Source organism: Felis catus, chromosome B3 (assembly GCF_018350175.1).
Source record: "Felis catus isolate Fca126 chromosome B3, F.catus_Fca126_mat1.0, whole genome shotgun sequence".
Taxonomy (NCBI): Eukaryota; Metazoa; Chordata; class Mammalia; order Carnivora; family Felidae; genus Felis; species Felis catus.
Genome location: NC_058373.1, coordinates 121881266 through 121896768, shown reverse-complemented (window position 1 = coordinate 121896768; position 15503 = coordinate 121881266). Strand labels below are relative to the sequence as shown.

Below are 15503 nucleotides of genomic sequence, written 5' to 3'. Positions count from 1 at the left end.
GGAGGTGTGATGTCATGATGGTAGTGTGGAGAGAGCATGTGGGGGCCAAGGAGTGGACGAGTCTGGCTCTGTCATGTCCTAATCACACTAAGCCTTTCTGAGCCTGTTTCTTCATCTGCCAACTGGGGGATTGGACTAAATCACCTCTAGTGACCCTCACTGCCCTGGGATTTGACGTCTTGTCAACAACTCTAAGTGTCCATTTTTAAATATTAAAAAAAAAGTTTTTTTTAATGTTTTATTTACTTTTAAGAGAGAGAGAGAGAGAGAGAAAGACAGAATGAATTTAGGAGAGGGGCAGAGAGAGAGGGAGACACAGAATCCAAAGCAGGCTCCAGGCTTTGAGCTGTCAGCACAGAGCCCGGGTACAGGGCTTGAACTCATGTTCTGCGAGATCATGACCCGAGCCGCAGTCAGACTCTTAATCGACTGAGTCACCCAGGCACCCCTAAATATTTTTAAAGTATAACATTTATAAAATTGAGAAATATAGAAAAGTAAAAAACAAAACAAAAACAAAACCAAAAAACCCCCAAAAGATAAAAGCTACACATAATTCTGGAAGATCAGTTTTTATCCACATGACTTGGTGCACAACATTCTGTTGTTAGAGGATACCAGCGTTTTTGGAGACCTCGTGTTATTGAAAAATGCATTGTAAAAACAAATGTTTGGCTGGGAAAAAGAGGCCGTGGACTATACTCACAATAAAGAAGTAATTTTTCTTACAGGAATTTTACTAATAATAGGTTTTATTTAAAAAAATACACAGAGTACACACACATAACCACCAGAAAAATCTTAAGATCCATAAGCAAATCTAAGGTGGACTCTGTATATCTGTGTTCAGGAGTATGGACTTACTTTCTCTATGGCTGCCAAAATATTTTAGTTTCTTGTATATTCTTAATACCATTAGTCCTAATTTTTTTTTTTCTGAGAATGTAAAAGCCACCAAAACAAATTGGCCATAATACATGCATATTTTTTTCCTTAAATGCTAATTCCAAATCTCTTTGCAAGTAAATCAGTCATGTTTTGTCCAATTGGAGTTATAAAAACTCACTTTGTAAGTATTTCTGTTGTCTCTGGGTATTTATGTTCTTGTTTACATAATTGGCATAATTGTTTGTTAGACGGTCTCTATCCTGGGAGCATTGGAATTAGCTGCCTTGGTTTGAATCATGTCTCTCCATTGATAGGCTGTGGTGACCTTTAACAAATTACTTAACCTTAGTTTCCTTATAATTAAGGTGGGGATAACCAAAGTACCTATAGCATGGAGATAAGACGTGCCTGGTGCTTAGAATAGTACCTAGTGATAAATGGCAGCCATTTGCAGCATCAGCATTTTATAAGCCTTTTCCTATGCTGGTAAAAAATGCTCAGAGACGTTTCCTGTGGCTGTGTAGTATTCTGTCCTGGGACATACCATCATGTTAACTATTCCTCTAGTGACATTTATACTGTTTTCAAATTTTTGCTGTTAGATTCATCACAGTGTTACAGGCATGTTCACATGCATACACACACATTTAATTTTTAAAAAATCTGTATATAGGATGGCTGTGGGCTAAAACTTCAGGCTTCTAGGATGAGATATTTATGGAGCTTTTTAGTTTCATTTGGCCACATTCTAGAAAATATAGCATGAATTTTTCATTTAGAAAGTTTGAGGCATGGTCTTAATTACTTTTTTTTTAAGGGTTTTTTTTTTTTTTTTTTTTTTTTTTTTGAGAGAGAGTGTGTACATGTGAGGGAGGAGAAGAGAGAGAGGGAAAGAGAATCCCATGCAGGCTCTGTGCTGCAGAGCCTGATGTGGAGGTTGAACCCACGAGCAGTGAGATCATAATCTGAGCGGAAATCACAAGTTGGACACCTAACAGACTGAGCCACCCAGGCATCCCTTAATTACTTCTTAAAATGCACTAAATCCTCTTTGTATGCTGGAGACTATGTTATACAAGGTATCATGGCTCCTCCTCTAGGTGGCTGAAACTTTAAAGACAAGATGCAGAAAGATATGAAGAGACAAATCAAAAAGGCTGTTGTGGGAGAAACCTCTAAATGCAGATGGAAGGAGAGAATCTTACCAGTGTTACTTCTGAACCCCATTGGGAAACATGGCCCCTCGGGTCAGCAGCTCGGGATTCTGAAAGAGGCTTAGGCAATGTTGATTTGTTGTTGATTGTCCTGTGGCTGTGCCGATAGTGATGGTATTCTCCCCCCTACCTCCTCCCACCCCTTCCCCTCAGGTCACCACCTATTTGCACAAGGACTACAACAATCTGTGGATTATCAAGAAACATAATACAAATGCAGGTAATACGGTAGGGAACTGAGTGATGTCTCTTGTGTTATTGCTCACTCTGAGCCATTTTTAACATTTCTCATGCCTTCAAATGGTACAGAGGTGGGCTCTCCTGATCATTCTTGGGCAATACCTTTACTGAGGTCAATTATCCTTTCAACAGTTATTTTTTGAGCACCTACTATGTTCCAAGCACTGCAGTCAACATAGGAGATAAGCAGTGAGCAAGACGGATAAGATCTCACTCTTGACAGCTGTCATTTTGAAGCTAGAGAGCAGGGCCAAGGTTCAGGCTTAATCCAGAACTGGTTGCCTGGACTTGCTGCCAGGGGCTGGTCAAGTAGCCCCAACTGAGGGCACATGGTAGCTGCTGTCCTTTCTAATTGAGAGCACACCAAGCCTTGCAGACCCCAGCATATGGTGCAGCTCAAGTTGTCTTGATCTGAGGGCCTGTGGCTGGGCTCATCTAGCCTGGTGCTTAGCCCCTCACTCAGTACTTGCTGGCCTGCCCCTGATTGGCCTGGGCAGAGCTGCTCTGAAGCACACTTAATGGGCTCTCAGGACTTTATGACACGGGCTATATCTGGATCTTTCTTTGGTCAGTAATCTAGCTACCTGCAGGCTGTGCCTTCTGCTACAGCTAGGAAGAGAACAGAGGGCATCTCCTGCTCACCTTCTGAGCCCCTGCTGATTGTCCTATGTCACAGGCATTCTCTGTGACTCCTCAGTAAACACCACCTGGCTCAGCCTGTCTTGAGTCAGCTGCTCCTGAGCGTTTGTGTGGCAGTGGGCGGCTATTCATCTAAACTCACCTTCTTTGTTCCTTTCCCCAACTCTTCTTGCTGTGGTCTTGAGACTAGAAATGTGGCACACACAGCCACTGTTTTTGCCTCCTACTCCTCAGTGACGTATGTTGTGACACCACTGGTCAGAGTCTGTTTGTATACCTTTATAATACCAGTATTGATTGTTTTCATCCAACAGGATAAACATAAGTGGTCTATCACAATGAGGTGTTGTAAGGCAAGACCTCTTTCTTTTTATTTTTTTTATTAGATTTATTAATTTTTGAGAGAGAGTGAGACAGAACGTGAGCGGGGGAGGGGCAGATAGAGAAGGAGACACCAAATCCGAAGAGTCTCCGGGCTCTGAGCAAGCGTTCAGCACAGAGCCTGACGTGGGGCTCAAACCCACGAACCGTGAGATCATGACCTGAGCCAAAGTCAGACACTTAACCGACTGAGCCACCCAGGCGCCCCAAGACCTCTTTACTTCTAAAGCTATGTGGGCATCGACCAAATCTTTGAACATCTAGGATCTGTTATTTGATGTGGCTTCTAGATTAGGGTGGTTGCATTTCACCTAGGCAACTGAGGCTTTGTGTGAAGACAGAGAGGTATAAGCACTTTGGGAAGTGGGGGCCATATATTCTGAGGTCTCTGTGTTCTTTTGATAGTTTATTTGTTTCTAAGAATTTATCCATTTCTTCTACGTTGTCCAATTTGTTGGCATATAGTTTTTAAAAATAATACTCTCATATGATTATTGATATTTCTGTGGTTCAGTTGTTATTTCTCCTCTCTCATTTGTGATTTTATTTATTTAGGTCTCTGTGTTCTTGATGGCTGTAAATGCCCCCACCCCGCCAAATCCATGTGAGCTGAAACTTCCCTCTTCCCTCCCCATTGACTTATTTTGTCACTTTGCTGATTAATCTTTTTCGGAGACTTTAAAGTCCGCAGAGGAATGGGCATCTCTACACTTGAATTCTCTATTTCTCTTGATAGCCAGTGATTTGTTCTGGCACATTTCTCTTTCCTGACCTTGAGTGTCACTGTCTCACTGTCTGGGACAGAAGTTTGCAAGGATCCTTTTGTGTTGCTGATTACTGCCAGCAACTTTGCCATTGTCACTGCCTTGCTAGACCTGATTGCTCTTGGCTTCTGGAAGATGTGGTCCCTTTCTTTTGTTACCTCATCATTTTCTTTGCCTCACACTTAGCAGGTTTTTGCCAGAGACAAGATAATGACTGGCAAAATTTGTAGGTTTAACATTGGATTCTGAGGAAAGCTGGGCATATGGTCGTTTACATGGAATTAATTTTTGGAATACTATATTTTTACTACTAAAAGGAAGATATTATTATTTGCCTTCTCAGCTTAAAAATCTTCCTGTGGGGGCTTTGGTACCTGTCAGATACAGGCCTGTCCTTCACTGTCTGGCCCTACTTGTTCACACCCTCACCTATTCCCACTGTCTTTCCCGCCCACTCTCCCACTCATATGAAACCATTTACCTCTGATCAAAAGTGTTTTGTTCTTTCATACAACTGTGCCCCACTTGTTCACCTGACAAAATTCTCCCCTCCTTGAAGAGTCTTTTCAAGCATTTCTCTGAGACAGTGAGGGGCCCTTTCTCTTTGTTCTCCCAGCACTCTATCTGTACCTCTCAAATATACCATATTGTACCATAACTCTTTACCTGTAGGCCCTCAATTGGCACTAATGAGTGAATGATTTCAGATATCAGTGATTGTTTCTTCTCGGCAGATCCCCTAGACCCTTCATTACCAGTGGAGTTTGTAAGACATGGAGACATCATTCGGCTAGAACACAAAGAGTAAGTAAATTTGCTGTCTGGGATGAATGAGTGGTATGGGCACCAAAGATAGAGAGTTCTTTTAAGCTGGAAATAAATAGAAGTCAGATTGGATGAGGCTCTAGTAAATAGAACAAGGCTGCTGTGCTAGAATGGGAGAGCCATTTTATGAAGGCTGATCAAACAAGCAGGCCAGTTTTGTCCACCTCTTTTGGCTTTGGGGAGTTCGAACTTTGAAGGCACTGTTCAGTTTCCCTTCTTCTAGAGAAAAAAAAAAAAATATATGTTTGAGTTATCCAGAGCTTCTTGTCAAGTGGCTGCCTTTAGGAAAACATAGAAGTCTGTTCCTGAGAATATGGCAAGCTAGTTTATTTAAGCAATGTTCTCACTGGAAATGACTAAAAATGCTGGAATGATATGAAAACATCTTAAAGCATCAAAGAGCTGACAGACAGTAGGGAGTTACCAGGCCAAAATCTAAGTGAAAGTGAGAATCCAGAGAAATGAGTGGGGTGCTGCAGCCCCTTCTGCCTTGACCCCACAATGTTGAGTTTCGATCTTTGGTTTTGTCTGCCTTGAGAGAAAGGGTTGTAAATTCAAAGCTCTAAGCTCACCCAATGTGGTAAATTTATTAAGTAATCCTTCCCCTAAACTTGGAACCCCAAAGGGCTTGAGCAGGGGGAGCAGGGATGAAGAGGGGCTATCTCTGGTTCCTGAAAAGTTGTAACTACCAATTGATCCTCACATGAATTTGTGGCCCAAATTAATTTTATCTGGATGGTCTCGATATCTTTAGGTCATGAATTTAAACAAACATAATCCTAGACTGTAATATCTCCTAGGTACCTGCCTAAAAGCAAATATAAATCCGCTTTTGGGAAATACATTGTCATCCATTCCCATAAATAGCTTTTCAGTGACAGTGAATAGTACATAGTAAAAAATAACTAAGCACACAAGGAAATAGGGCACCATGTGCAAGAGCGAACAGGAACAATAGATTGCAGAAGCAACCCTGCAAAAATTATGTATACAAGAATCATCAGGTACAGATTTTTTTTTGAAAATCAGGGATTATGTATATAGAAAAGCTATAAGCAGTGTTTGGTTTTGTTTTTTTTTTTTCCTATCCGGTAGGATTATAGACACTTTTAAATTTCATTTTGTTTTATAAACAAATTAAAAGTTATTATTTATTGTTAAGTTTTATTTTTGGAAATTTCCAAAATTTTTATAATGAACACTTATTGTAGATAAAAGTAAGAATTATTATAAAAGGCACAAAGCATAATAAAAGCTAAATTAATCCCCCTACTTACCCCACAGTTCCCCACTTTGTAAAACTGGTAATGAGGGTAGAAAGAGTAAATGGGAGGGAGGAGGCTTAGCTGGCTCAGGCAGGTATAGAATACAGATTTTAACTTCTTCTCCCCAAAGCTGCCTCATGAGTCAGGCAAGCTAAGTGTTTCAAAGCCACCAAATGTGATAAGTCATCCCTCTGACTGCTGAAGTTAACCCCTTTCTTGGCGTGTAGTCCAGGACTCCTACCATCTGTCCTTCCTGGTTTGGGATTCTCTGATTCTCTGGGTATTTCTTGTAAGTAGGCAAGACATTCCTGATAAGTTGGATTTCATAGTTCAGATTCTAATTTTTCTTGCCCTAACAGATGATTGTGAATATCCTCAGAAAAGAGGAGACACTGCATGTCTCTTTTTTCCAGGATGATGATATTTCTCTCTCTTTTAACTTCTAGGACTTCTCGGAACCTGCACAGTCACTATCATGAGGCCCCCCTGACCCGAAAGCACTATCAGGTCACCGGCTATGGCATAGTAAGTGAGCAACTGGAGTGTGAGTAGGATGTAAAAAATTGTGAGGCCTGGCTCAGGGCCATGTGGCAGAACACATCCTCCCTGGAATTCTGCAATGTTCGTAAGGATTGGGGGCTGCACAGGGACTCTGTTAACATTGGGAACGTTTTGGCTAGGTTTGCTGTGGGAAAAGCAATATATGCTTCCATTTGTCTCCATCTCTCTCCTCCCATGATAACCAGGCCATTCTTATGTTCTGACACTTAATAAATGTTACATATGAATACTATTTGGGTTTCTTTTAAAATCACATTGGAGGGGGCGCCTGGGTGGCTCAGTCAGTTGAGCGCCCACCTTCAGCTCAGGTCATGATCTCATGGTTTGTGAGTTCAAGCCCTGCATCGAGCTCTGTGCTGACATCTTGGAGCCTGGAGCCTGCTTCGGATTCTGTGTTTCCCTCTCTCTCTGCCCCTCCCCTGCTTGTGCTCTGTCTCTCTTTCAAAAATAGATAAACATTAAAAACTTAAAAAATAAGTAATAATAAAATAAAATCACATTGGACATAGAAGCCATGGATCCACAATATGATCCTAGGTGAATATATAAGTTTATCCTTTGCCAGATCCCAAATCTTCATTGGCTTTGTTTTTAAGGATTACTTGCCTGTTCTGCAGAGCGATGTTAATCACCACATTATTTTGAGATTTTTACTACCTTGGGGTGATGTAGTTAATAGAAGAAGCTTTATACTTATGGCTTGGGGAGTAATTTGGAAACAAAACAACTTGTGGGCAGCTAGACTTAGGACCATCTTATGTTCCCTTGCAGAGGCTTTGGTGCAGAATCAGTAACGATTCTGCTAGGTGGACTTCCCAACCCTCTTTCTGTTTGCTCAGCCTACAGTACTGGAGCCACAACTCATCTTTTTCTTGCGGGTATCTCCTGAGGAGAATTAGACATAAGTGTCTTAATTTCTGGCTTAGATGAGTAAGTGTCCAGATGGCCAAGTAATGGGTGCAAATGACCCAAATCTATTTCTGTTGGTTCAGGGTGATGTCTTGGGTTTGGTTTAAGAGTAAAAACATATGTTTAGAATTTAAACTCTAGTCCCATGAAGTGAAGAATCGGACTGCAGGCTGTAGAAGTTACACTACTTTTCTTGGTTGTGATAGTGAGTGCTGAGGAATGTGTATCACTTGGGGTGTTGCTGTGTTCCCTTTCCCACCTTATCCATTGAGGCCCATTTAGTCTTTGACCTTTGTAACATGGTGGCATCTGAAAGGTGGCCATTTCCCCTTCCTGACATGCGTTCTCTAAAGTCATCTTGCTTTCTTTGTATTTTTTCCTTGATTTACATGGCAGAATGGGACAGGAGACTCCAACGATTTCTGGCGGATTGAGGTTGTAAACAGAAAATTTGGAAACCGGATCAAAGTGCTGAGAAGTCGAATTCGACTCATCCATCTGGTCACAGGTTGTGTCCTGGGCTCCTCGGGAAAGGTCCTGCCCAAATGGTGAGTCTTTGGGGTACTGATGTCCCAGTTGAGGCTCATGCTTCTCCTTTCACAGTACAAGCAGTATACCAGAAACTTCTGTTTCTCCATTGTCAATGTTTACCTCATGTTTTTGTATTTAAAAAGAAAATATATATTTTTTTAATTTTTATTTATTTTTGAGAGACAGAGCATGGGGGTGGGGGTGGGGCAGAGAAGGGCAGAGAGAGAGGGAGACAGAATCTGAAGCAGGCTCCTGGCTCTGAGCTGTCAGCACAGAGCCCGACGCAGGGCTCACACTCACGAGCCATGAGGTCATGACCTGAACTGAAGTTGGACGCTTAACCAGCTGAGCCACCCAGGCGCCCCTCATGTTTTTGTATGGTAAATAGAGGGAGAAAAGGCATCGGGTGTGTTATAGAGCAGAGAACTCCAGAGTCCCTTGGGTATTTTATGTGTACTGAGAGTTCAATGTTTATTCATCTGGTTTGGACCTTCTAACTGCTCTGGACTTTCCTAAAGTGGGAATGCTCTATGCTAGATGACTTCTGTGATAGTCGTGGGATACAAGAGTGAGGTTGATAAAAGCATGGCCCCTGGATTGAAAAGAACAGAGTCCTGTGTATTTAAGAGATTCAACAGTGCTACTCTGGTGAGTTTCACATCTTCTGAGAGACATCTGTGACTGCTTTTTCACAGGGGCTGGGAGCAGTTGGAGGTTACTTGCACCCCATACCTAAAGGAAACCCTCAACTCTATCTGGAATGTGGAGGACCATATCAACCCCAAACGTGAGTGAACTTACTTCCTGGAAACACTTATAAGTAACTCTTATCTTAGAAAAATAAACCTTTATAGACTCTGCTGTCACTTTGTATCATTATTGCCATTTCTTGCCTTTTTTAAACTGAATCTCTTCACACGAGTTTTTGTATGAAGGTAGCTCCTTTCTCTTCCCATCCACGTGAACTTCCCGTCTTCCTTAAACTCTCCCTAAAGTGACCAGTGACTTCACTCAGGACCAGAGCTAATTTCCTCTTTTCATTTTCCTTGCCTCTCTCTGGATTTAATGCTTCGCCTTGACTGCCTGCAGTGCAGGCCCACCTCTCTCATCTGCTTCTGGGCTGTTCTGTCCCCTGTACCAGGGGTGCTTCCCACTCTCAAGGCTTAGAGCAGGCTGGTGCTTTCCCTTTATGCCCCTGTGTAGAGCTCCTCCCCTCCCCACAGCCAGCCAACACTTGTACAGAAAGCGATGGCCACAGCCCTTGATCTGAGCCCCATATCTGTACTCCCAGACTCCTGTTTGACATTTCTACATCAGTGTCATCTTCAACTCAGTGAATCTTTGGATTCATCGTCTGTCCTCCCCAACCACCCCTTTCAAGCTTTTGCTTGATTTCCCTTCTCCATGCTTCCCATTTTACATTCTTCTTACTACCTAATTTAACCAACCAGCTAATTAATTCACCAATTAAACAACTCTTTAGTGAGTATGACGGGAAGACTGGGGGTCCCAGGAAGACACTGGTGGATGAGGTGGACTTGGCCCCTGTCCTCACAGACCTGCCTGGCAGGGAGAGCAGCATTTGAGGCTGTACCGTAATGAAGGGTGATGGGGCCGAGAGCGGTGGCCACACCAGGGACAGACCGGGGACAGGCCTCATCATCTGTTGCCTTTGTGTTTCTCCAAATGCCTCATGAGTGCTTCACACAAGCTGAAGGCGGATGATCAAGAATTGGGTCAAGCTTTCTTCTGTCTCCTCAACACTCCTACCTACTGGTTAGCCAGAGCATCAGGAAGGCTGCACTCAGACTCTGGCCACAGTGTGGATGCCGTGGACAGCTGGGAGAATGTGCGACCAAGGTTTTCTTCTCTGTCATTTCTTTGCCTAGTGCCGAACATCAGCCTGGACGTGCTGCAGCCCAGTTTTCCTGAGGTCTTGCTGGAGTCCCACATGGTGATGATCCGGGTACTGTGGCCCCTCTCATTCGATGGCTTCTGTACGAGCTCTTGCCATCCACAAATTTGCATCACAGATCAGGAGCTATGTATAGATCCACTGCCCCCTCATGGAGGACTTTGAAAGGGTCTTCACTTACAGTTTACTTGGTTTTCAAAGGCATTTCCCTTATCACAGAATGATGATAGTGGTGATGATGATGATGATGATGATGACAACAGACACCAGTGCACACGTATGTAGCTCTTATGTGCCAGCCACCACTCTAAGCACTGCACGTGAACTGACTTATTCAGTGGTTATTACAGTCCTATGGAGATTATTGTCCCCGGTTTATAGATGAGGGAATTGGGGCACGGAGAGGTTAAAGCTGCCCAGGGTCACACAGCTAAATGTAAGAGGTGGATCCGGGCTTCACAGCGAGGCTGGCAGAGTCAGTGCTGGTTACTGCTACACTCTTCCATTTCTAAGTGATTCTCAAATCTGTTCAAATGGCAGAGCTCCTGAAAGCCAGAGTGCTCTTGCCTGAAGAGCATGAGATGCTGATAGTTCATTCCATCACCTGAGGTTAGAATGAATTAGGATGAATAGCTAACCTGAGCATGTTGTTTAGCTGCAGCATAAAATCCCTACCATGAGCCCCCTCAAGTTCCTAGACTTGGGATCTATTTAGGGGGCCTGATTGAGTCTTCTGCAGGTTTTATAAGATTCTTTGTTTGTACTCTCCATCATTGGTATCTGACAGCAGTCGTAGCTCAAAGGCATAAGAACAATTGAGAGAAGAGAGCTTTAAATTGAGGAAGTTCTACCCATTATCTTAACTTCTCCCGGTGTGTTAGAGAAACCTTGCTGCGGTGTGGATGTGTAGAAGAGACCCCTTTCCTTTGGCTTATGGAAACCAGTGTTCTGCAGGAATGGTGTTTAAGAGTCACTGTATCCCAAGTCAGGTTTGTGATTATCACTCCACCCACAGGGCAGCAGAGAGGTCTAGTGATTGTTATTTTTCCCCTGCTGAGCTGTTGTCAAGCGGACTTCCCTGGAAGTGATTTTATAGGCGGTACTCAGTAAATATAGTTGACTTCTTCCACCAGTTTAAATTAAAAAATTCAGATTTTGTCATTTTTGCACATTGCGAGGTGATGACTTCACATCAAGTGATCTCTGGGTCACTTCTTCTCTGACTCTCTGCTTGTAGCTGTCACTGTGGCCTGATGACATAGCTCCTTTGAATATGTGCCTGTCAGTCAAAATATCATTCTAGGTCTGGGTAGAATTTTTTTATTTTTAAAGTTTTGTTAACTTATTTTGAGAGAGAGGGCACATGTGTGTGTGCGTGCGCACGAGCGGGGGAGGGGCAGAGAGCGAGGGAGACAGAGAATCCCAAGCAGGCTCTGCACTGTCAGCGCAGAACCTGACATGGGACTTGATATCATGAATCGTGAGATCATGACCTGAGCCGGAATCAAGAGTCAGTCTCCCAGCCAACTGAGCCACCCAGGTGTCCTCGTCTGGGTAGAATTTTAAGACTAAGTCTAAATAGTCTCGTTTCTTCTTTCATTATCTAAGAGGTAGAGCCAAAGAATAAAAGGGCATAAGGGAGCTTTCTTACTCAACCAATGTAGCATCAAGATGGGGAAAGAGATCAAAATAGTCCAGATGATGGAAACTGCACGGGAGAGGGCTTTTCTGCCGGCTGAGTGGAGGGCCTGAGTCCTGTGCAGAGAAGGCTGCCTCGTCTGGTGAGGTCAGCTGGAACGAGCCCACTCAAGGTGTTAAGCATAGAGAACAGTGTACAGATGTATATGCCTGTAATGGTTACAGACTTTTCCTTCCTTCCATTTCTTGGTTTAGTAAAGGAACTGGATTTCTGACATTAATGGAGTAAATAGGATGCCCCTGGTTTGTTATAGCTCTGGCTGGAGTCCTTGAGCCTGGGACTGAACTGCACTGGTTTGAAGGAATTCATTTCCCTCCACAGCTCCTTTGGGGTCCAGATTCATTCTTCATTCTGAGGCCCTTCAATGGAGAAACCCTGACCTAACTCACAGCATCTTACAACTGTTCTCAGGAAGTGCCTTCTCAATTTGTTCTGATAATGAGGCTGACACCAGACCTGTGCTTAGTATCCAGGGTCCTGATCCTTTCCTTCTTGCCTTTGAAAAGCCCTGATTTTGCCGTGTAGAGGACAGTCTTAGCCACTGGATTAAAGGGGCTGAATCTTGTCCCTTCAGGCTAAAGTATGTATTCTCAGTGCGTAATATCACCCAGAGGGTAAAATGTGTTCTTGGAGGGCAGAAAACCGTTAACTTTTTCATGTATGAAGCGTAGGTAGTCATCCAGTATATAAACATATTTACAGTATTGCTGTGGTATTAAAATGTCATCGGAGGCATTTAGGAAAAACATGTCTGAAAAGTTCCAGGAGGGGCAATAATGAAAAAAAAAAAAAGTTGAGAAACACTAGGTTAAAGGAACTTTTTCCAAGTCTGGGAACTCATCAGATTTCTGGTTCTGTGTTTGAAATTGGGTTCCTGAGGGAACAAGTAAGTCGGCTTGATTTTGTATCCCCACCAGCTCTCTTCACACCTTCTCCTTGGTCTGAAAGATGGGTGTATGTTTTGTGCTCACAGGAAACAAGTCTTTCATTCTCTTTTCTCTCAAGCATAGTGGGTCTGAATGGACTGTCTCTGGTGGAAATGGAGGCTTGTGTGTTGGGAGAAGTAAGGCAGTTGTAAGCAGGTGAACAGTGACTGAAAATGAGCACCTGACTTCCCTGCAGGGAGGGGGACGATAGGGGGAGGTTTCCTCTGGACACTTGGCCATATGTCAGAGATGCCCATTGCTCACACTTCTGTCAACTCTCTAGATCTCTGCCTTGACTAGCTTCTTTTTGCCATTTTCCTGCAGGGGAACAATGGTCTCAAACCCAAGGACAATGAGTTCACGTCCAAACCCTGGCACTGGCCTGTCAACTATCAGGTAGGGCTCAAGGCTAGAGTTTATCCCAGGAAATGGAGCCAAAAAAGAGGTCACTGAGACTTGGTTGGGTGGGGTGAGCTAGGGTAACTAGGCAAGGCCTTACCTGGCATGAGGTGGCTGGCCGACAGGGCTCTGTTTTTTGTCCTGAATCATGTAGAATTGGCACTTTCTGAGCCTCCTGCCCAGAGAGCTCATGTAGAATTGGCACTTTCTGAGCCTCCTGCCCAGGCTCCCTATCTGTGAAAGGTAACTGGTCTTCCCCTGACCGGAGCACATGTGGCCTGGATGCACTGGGCCCTGGATCAGCAGGGTGTCCTCTGCCCCACAGGGCCTGCGCTTCTCAGGGATCAATGACACAGACTTCCGTGTGTATCTGCTTGGCAACCCGGTGAGTACCCAGCCCTCTCCCTGTGTAGACCTTCAGCCTGGGGACTGCGGCTTTCCTCTCACCTGCCCATTCTCCTTTCCATGCAGGTGGTTTGGTGGCTGAATCTGTTGAGCATTGCCCTCTACCTCCTCTTGGGGAGCATCATTGCTGTAGCTGTGCAGAGAGGGGCACACCTGCCTGCGGAGGTTGAAGGTTGGGTCCCTTGGGCTCTCCCTCCCCTGACCTAGCAGCTGGCTGGGGCCTATACTTCTGCTGGGCCATTCTGCCTTCAGCCCCCACTCTCTCCCTTCTTTAAAGCTCAGTCACCGAATGCCTATCCTCCCAACAGCCCTGTAGAGTAGAACATTCTTACCCCCATTTTATGGATTAGGAAGCAAAGGCACAAAGAGAAGAGACTTGTCCCAGAACGTACACTGGTAAGTGTAGAGCTGAGATTCAAACCCAAGCAGTCTGACTTCAGAGCCTTCACTTTTTTTCTTTGAGAGAGAGAGAGCGCGAGCACGAGCACGAGAGCAGAGGAGAGGAGCAGAGGAAGAGAGAGAATCTTAAGCAGGCTCCCATGCTCAGCATGGAGCCCAACACATGGGGGCTTGATCCCACAACCCTGGGATCATGACCTGAGCCGAAATCAAGAGTTCGATGCTCAACTGACTGAGCCACCCAGGTGTCTCCAGAGCCTTCGCTTTTAACCTTTACACTCTGTAGAGAGCTACCCACCTCTTCTCCTCTGCCTCCTCCCTGTTCCATGGCCCGTCTTCTAGTGGGGTAGGGAGGAGCCCCTAGGGCACGGACTGCAGCCCCTGAAACGTTCCCGCAGGCTCTTTTTACCCTGTGCCGCTCCCTCTGTGAACAGCCACAGTCCTAGGCCCCCTCTGTCCCCCTCCATCCTCGTCTCCAACTTCACCTCCCTCCTGTCAGCCGCTGCAAAGATCTGTGGGCAGCAAAGGTGTGGGAGACGGAGGTGGGATGGGGGCAGCTACCTGTGGGATGTGAGCATCTTGGTTTCTTTAGAGGCTAGGCTGCCTCCTGCTGGTGTTTGGTGCACCTGCATGGGTGCCAGCCTCCCTGCGTGGGTAATGTGCAAGGCTCTCGAGGGCCAGCTGCTCCTCTCTTCCAGCTGCCTAGGCTTGCTCAGCATTCTCCAGATGAGGAAAGGCAGCCCGGTCCAGTCACACAGCAGGGAAGGGGCAGAGCTGGACAAGGACCCCGGGTCTCTGCCCTCTCCCTGGCTGTAACCTGGGCTGTGCTGCTTGGGGCCCAGGGTTGTCCCAGGTCCTGCTGCGAGGAGGCGGTCAGCTCCTGCTTGGCTGGATTCTCCATTACTTCCCGTTCTTCCTGATGGGCCGGATTCTCTACTTCCACCACTACTTCCCAGCCATGCTCTTCTCCAGCATGTTGACAGGTCAGCACTGCCTACCTGGACCTGGGGGAGAGGGGCAGAGGAACAATGCTGAGGGGGGTCTCCCTGATTCCTGACCTGGAGTGGCTCCTTCGTGCTGCATCCCAGAAGTCATCCTCTGACAGACTGGTGCTAGGTCTCTTCTTACACTTAGGTATTCTGTGGGACACTCTCCTGCGGCTCTGGGCCTGGAGCCTGGCCTCCTCTTCCCTGGCCAGGGGCCTGTATGTGGTGGGAAACCTGAGCCTGCTCCTGGGAACTGCCTACAGGTGAGTATTCCCCACTCCTTGCATAGCTGTCCCCCACTCTCCACCCACAAGTCTGATGCCTCTGCCCTGGATGCATTTTAGAATCCCCTGGGATTCTAAAGCACTCTGCTTTTAAACTCTGCTTTTAAAGCACTCCGGTAACTGAGCCCCACCCCCAGAGGCTCTGATTCCATTTTTCAGAGCTCCCCAGGTGACCCTAATGTGCAGCCAGATAGGAGAAACAGGGGCTAACTCTGCATTGTTTCCTTTTACCAGTAGGTTCCAGGTTTTATATGACCATGGCTCCCTACCAGA

General features: G+C 45.2%; 1 protein-coding gene across 5 annotated transcripts in view; it reads left to right on the top strand.

Annotated features, from left to right (window-relative positions):
• Positions 1-15503, top strand: part of POMT2 (protein O-mannosyltransferase 2) — a 43705-nt gene that overhangs the window by 25164 nt on the left and 3038 nt on the right. For all 5 annotated transcript variants that reach the window (XM_045060310.1, XM_003987863.4, XM_045060312.1 and 2 more), the window contains 11 exons: positions 2256-2322; positions 4861-4930; positions 6663-6741; positions 8083-8234; positions 8913-9004; positions 10107-10183; positions 13082-13153; positions 13482-13541; positions 13628-13733; positions 14803-14943; positions 15095-15209. In XM_045060310.1, the coding sequence (XP_044916245.1) occupies positions 2256-2322; positions 4861-4930; positions 6663-6741; positions 8083-8234; positions 8913-9004; positions 10107-10183; positions 13082-13153; positions 13482-13541; positions 13628-13733; positions 14803-14943; positions 15095-15209 (1031 nt within the window). The remainder of the gene's footprint in view (positions 1-2255; positions 2323-4860; positions 4931-6662; positions 6742-8082; positions 8235-8912; positions 9005-10106; positions 10184-13081; positions 13154-13481; positions 13542-13627; positions 13734-14802; positions 14944-15094; positions 15210-15503) is intronic.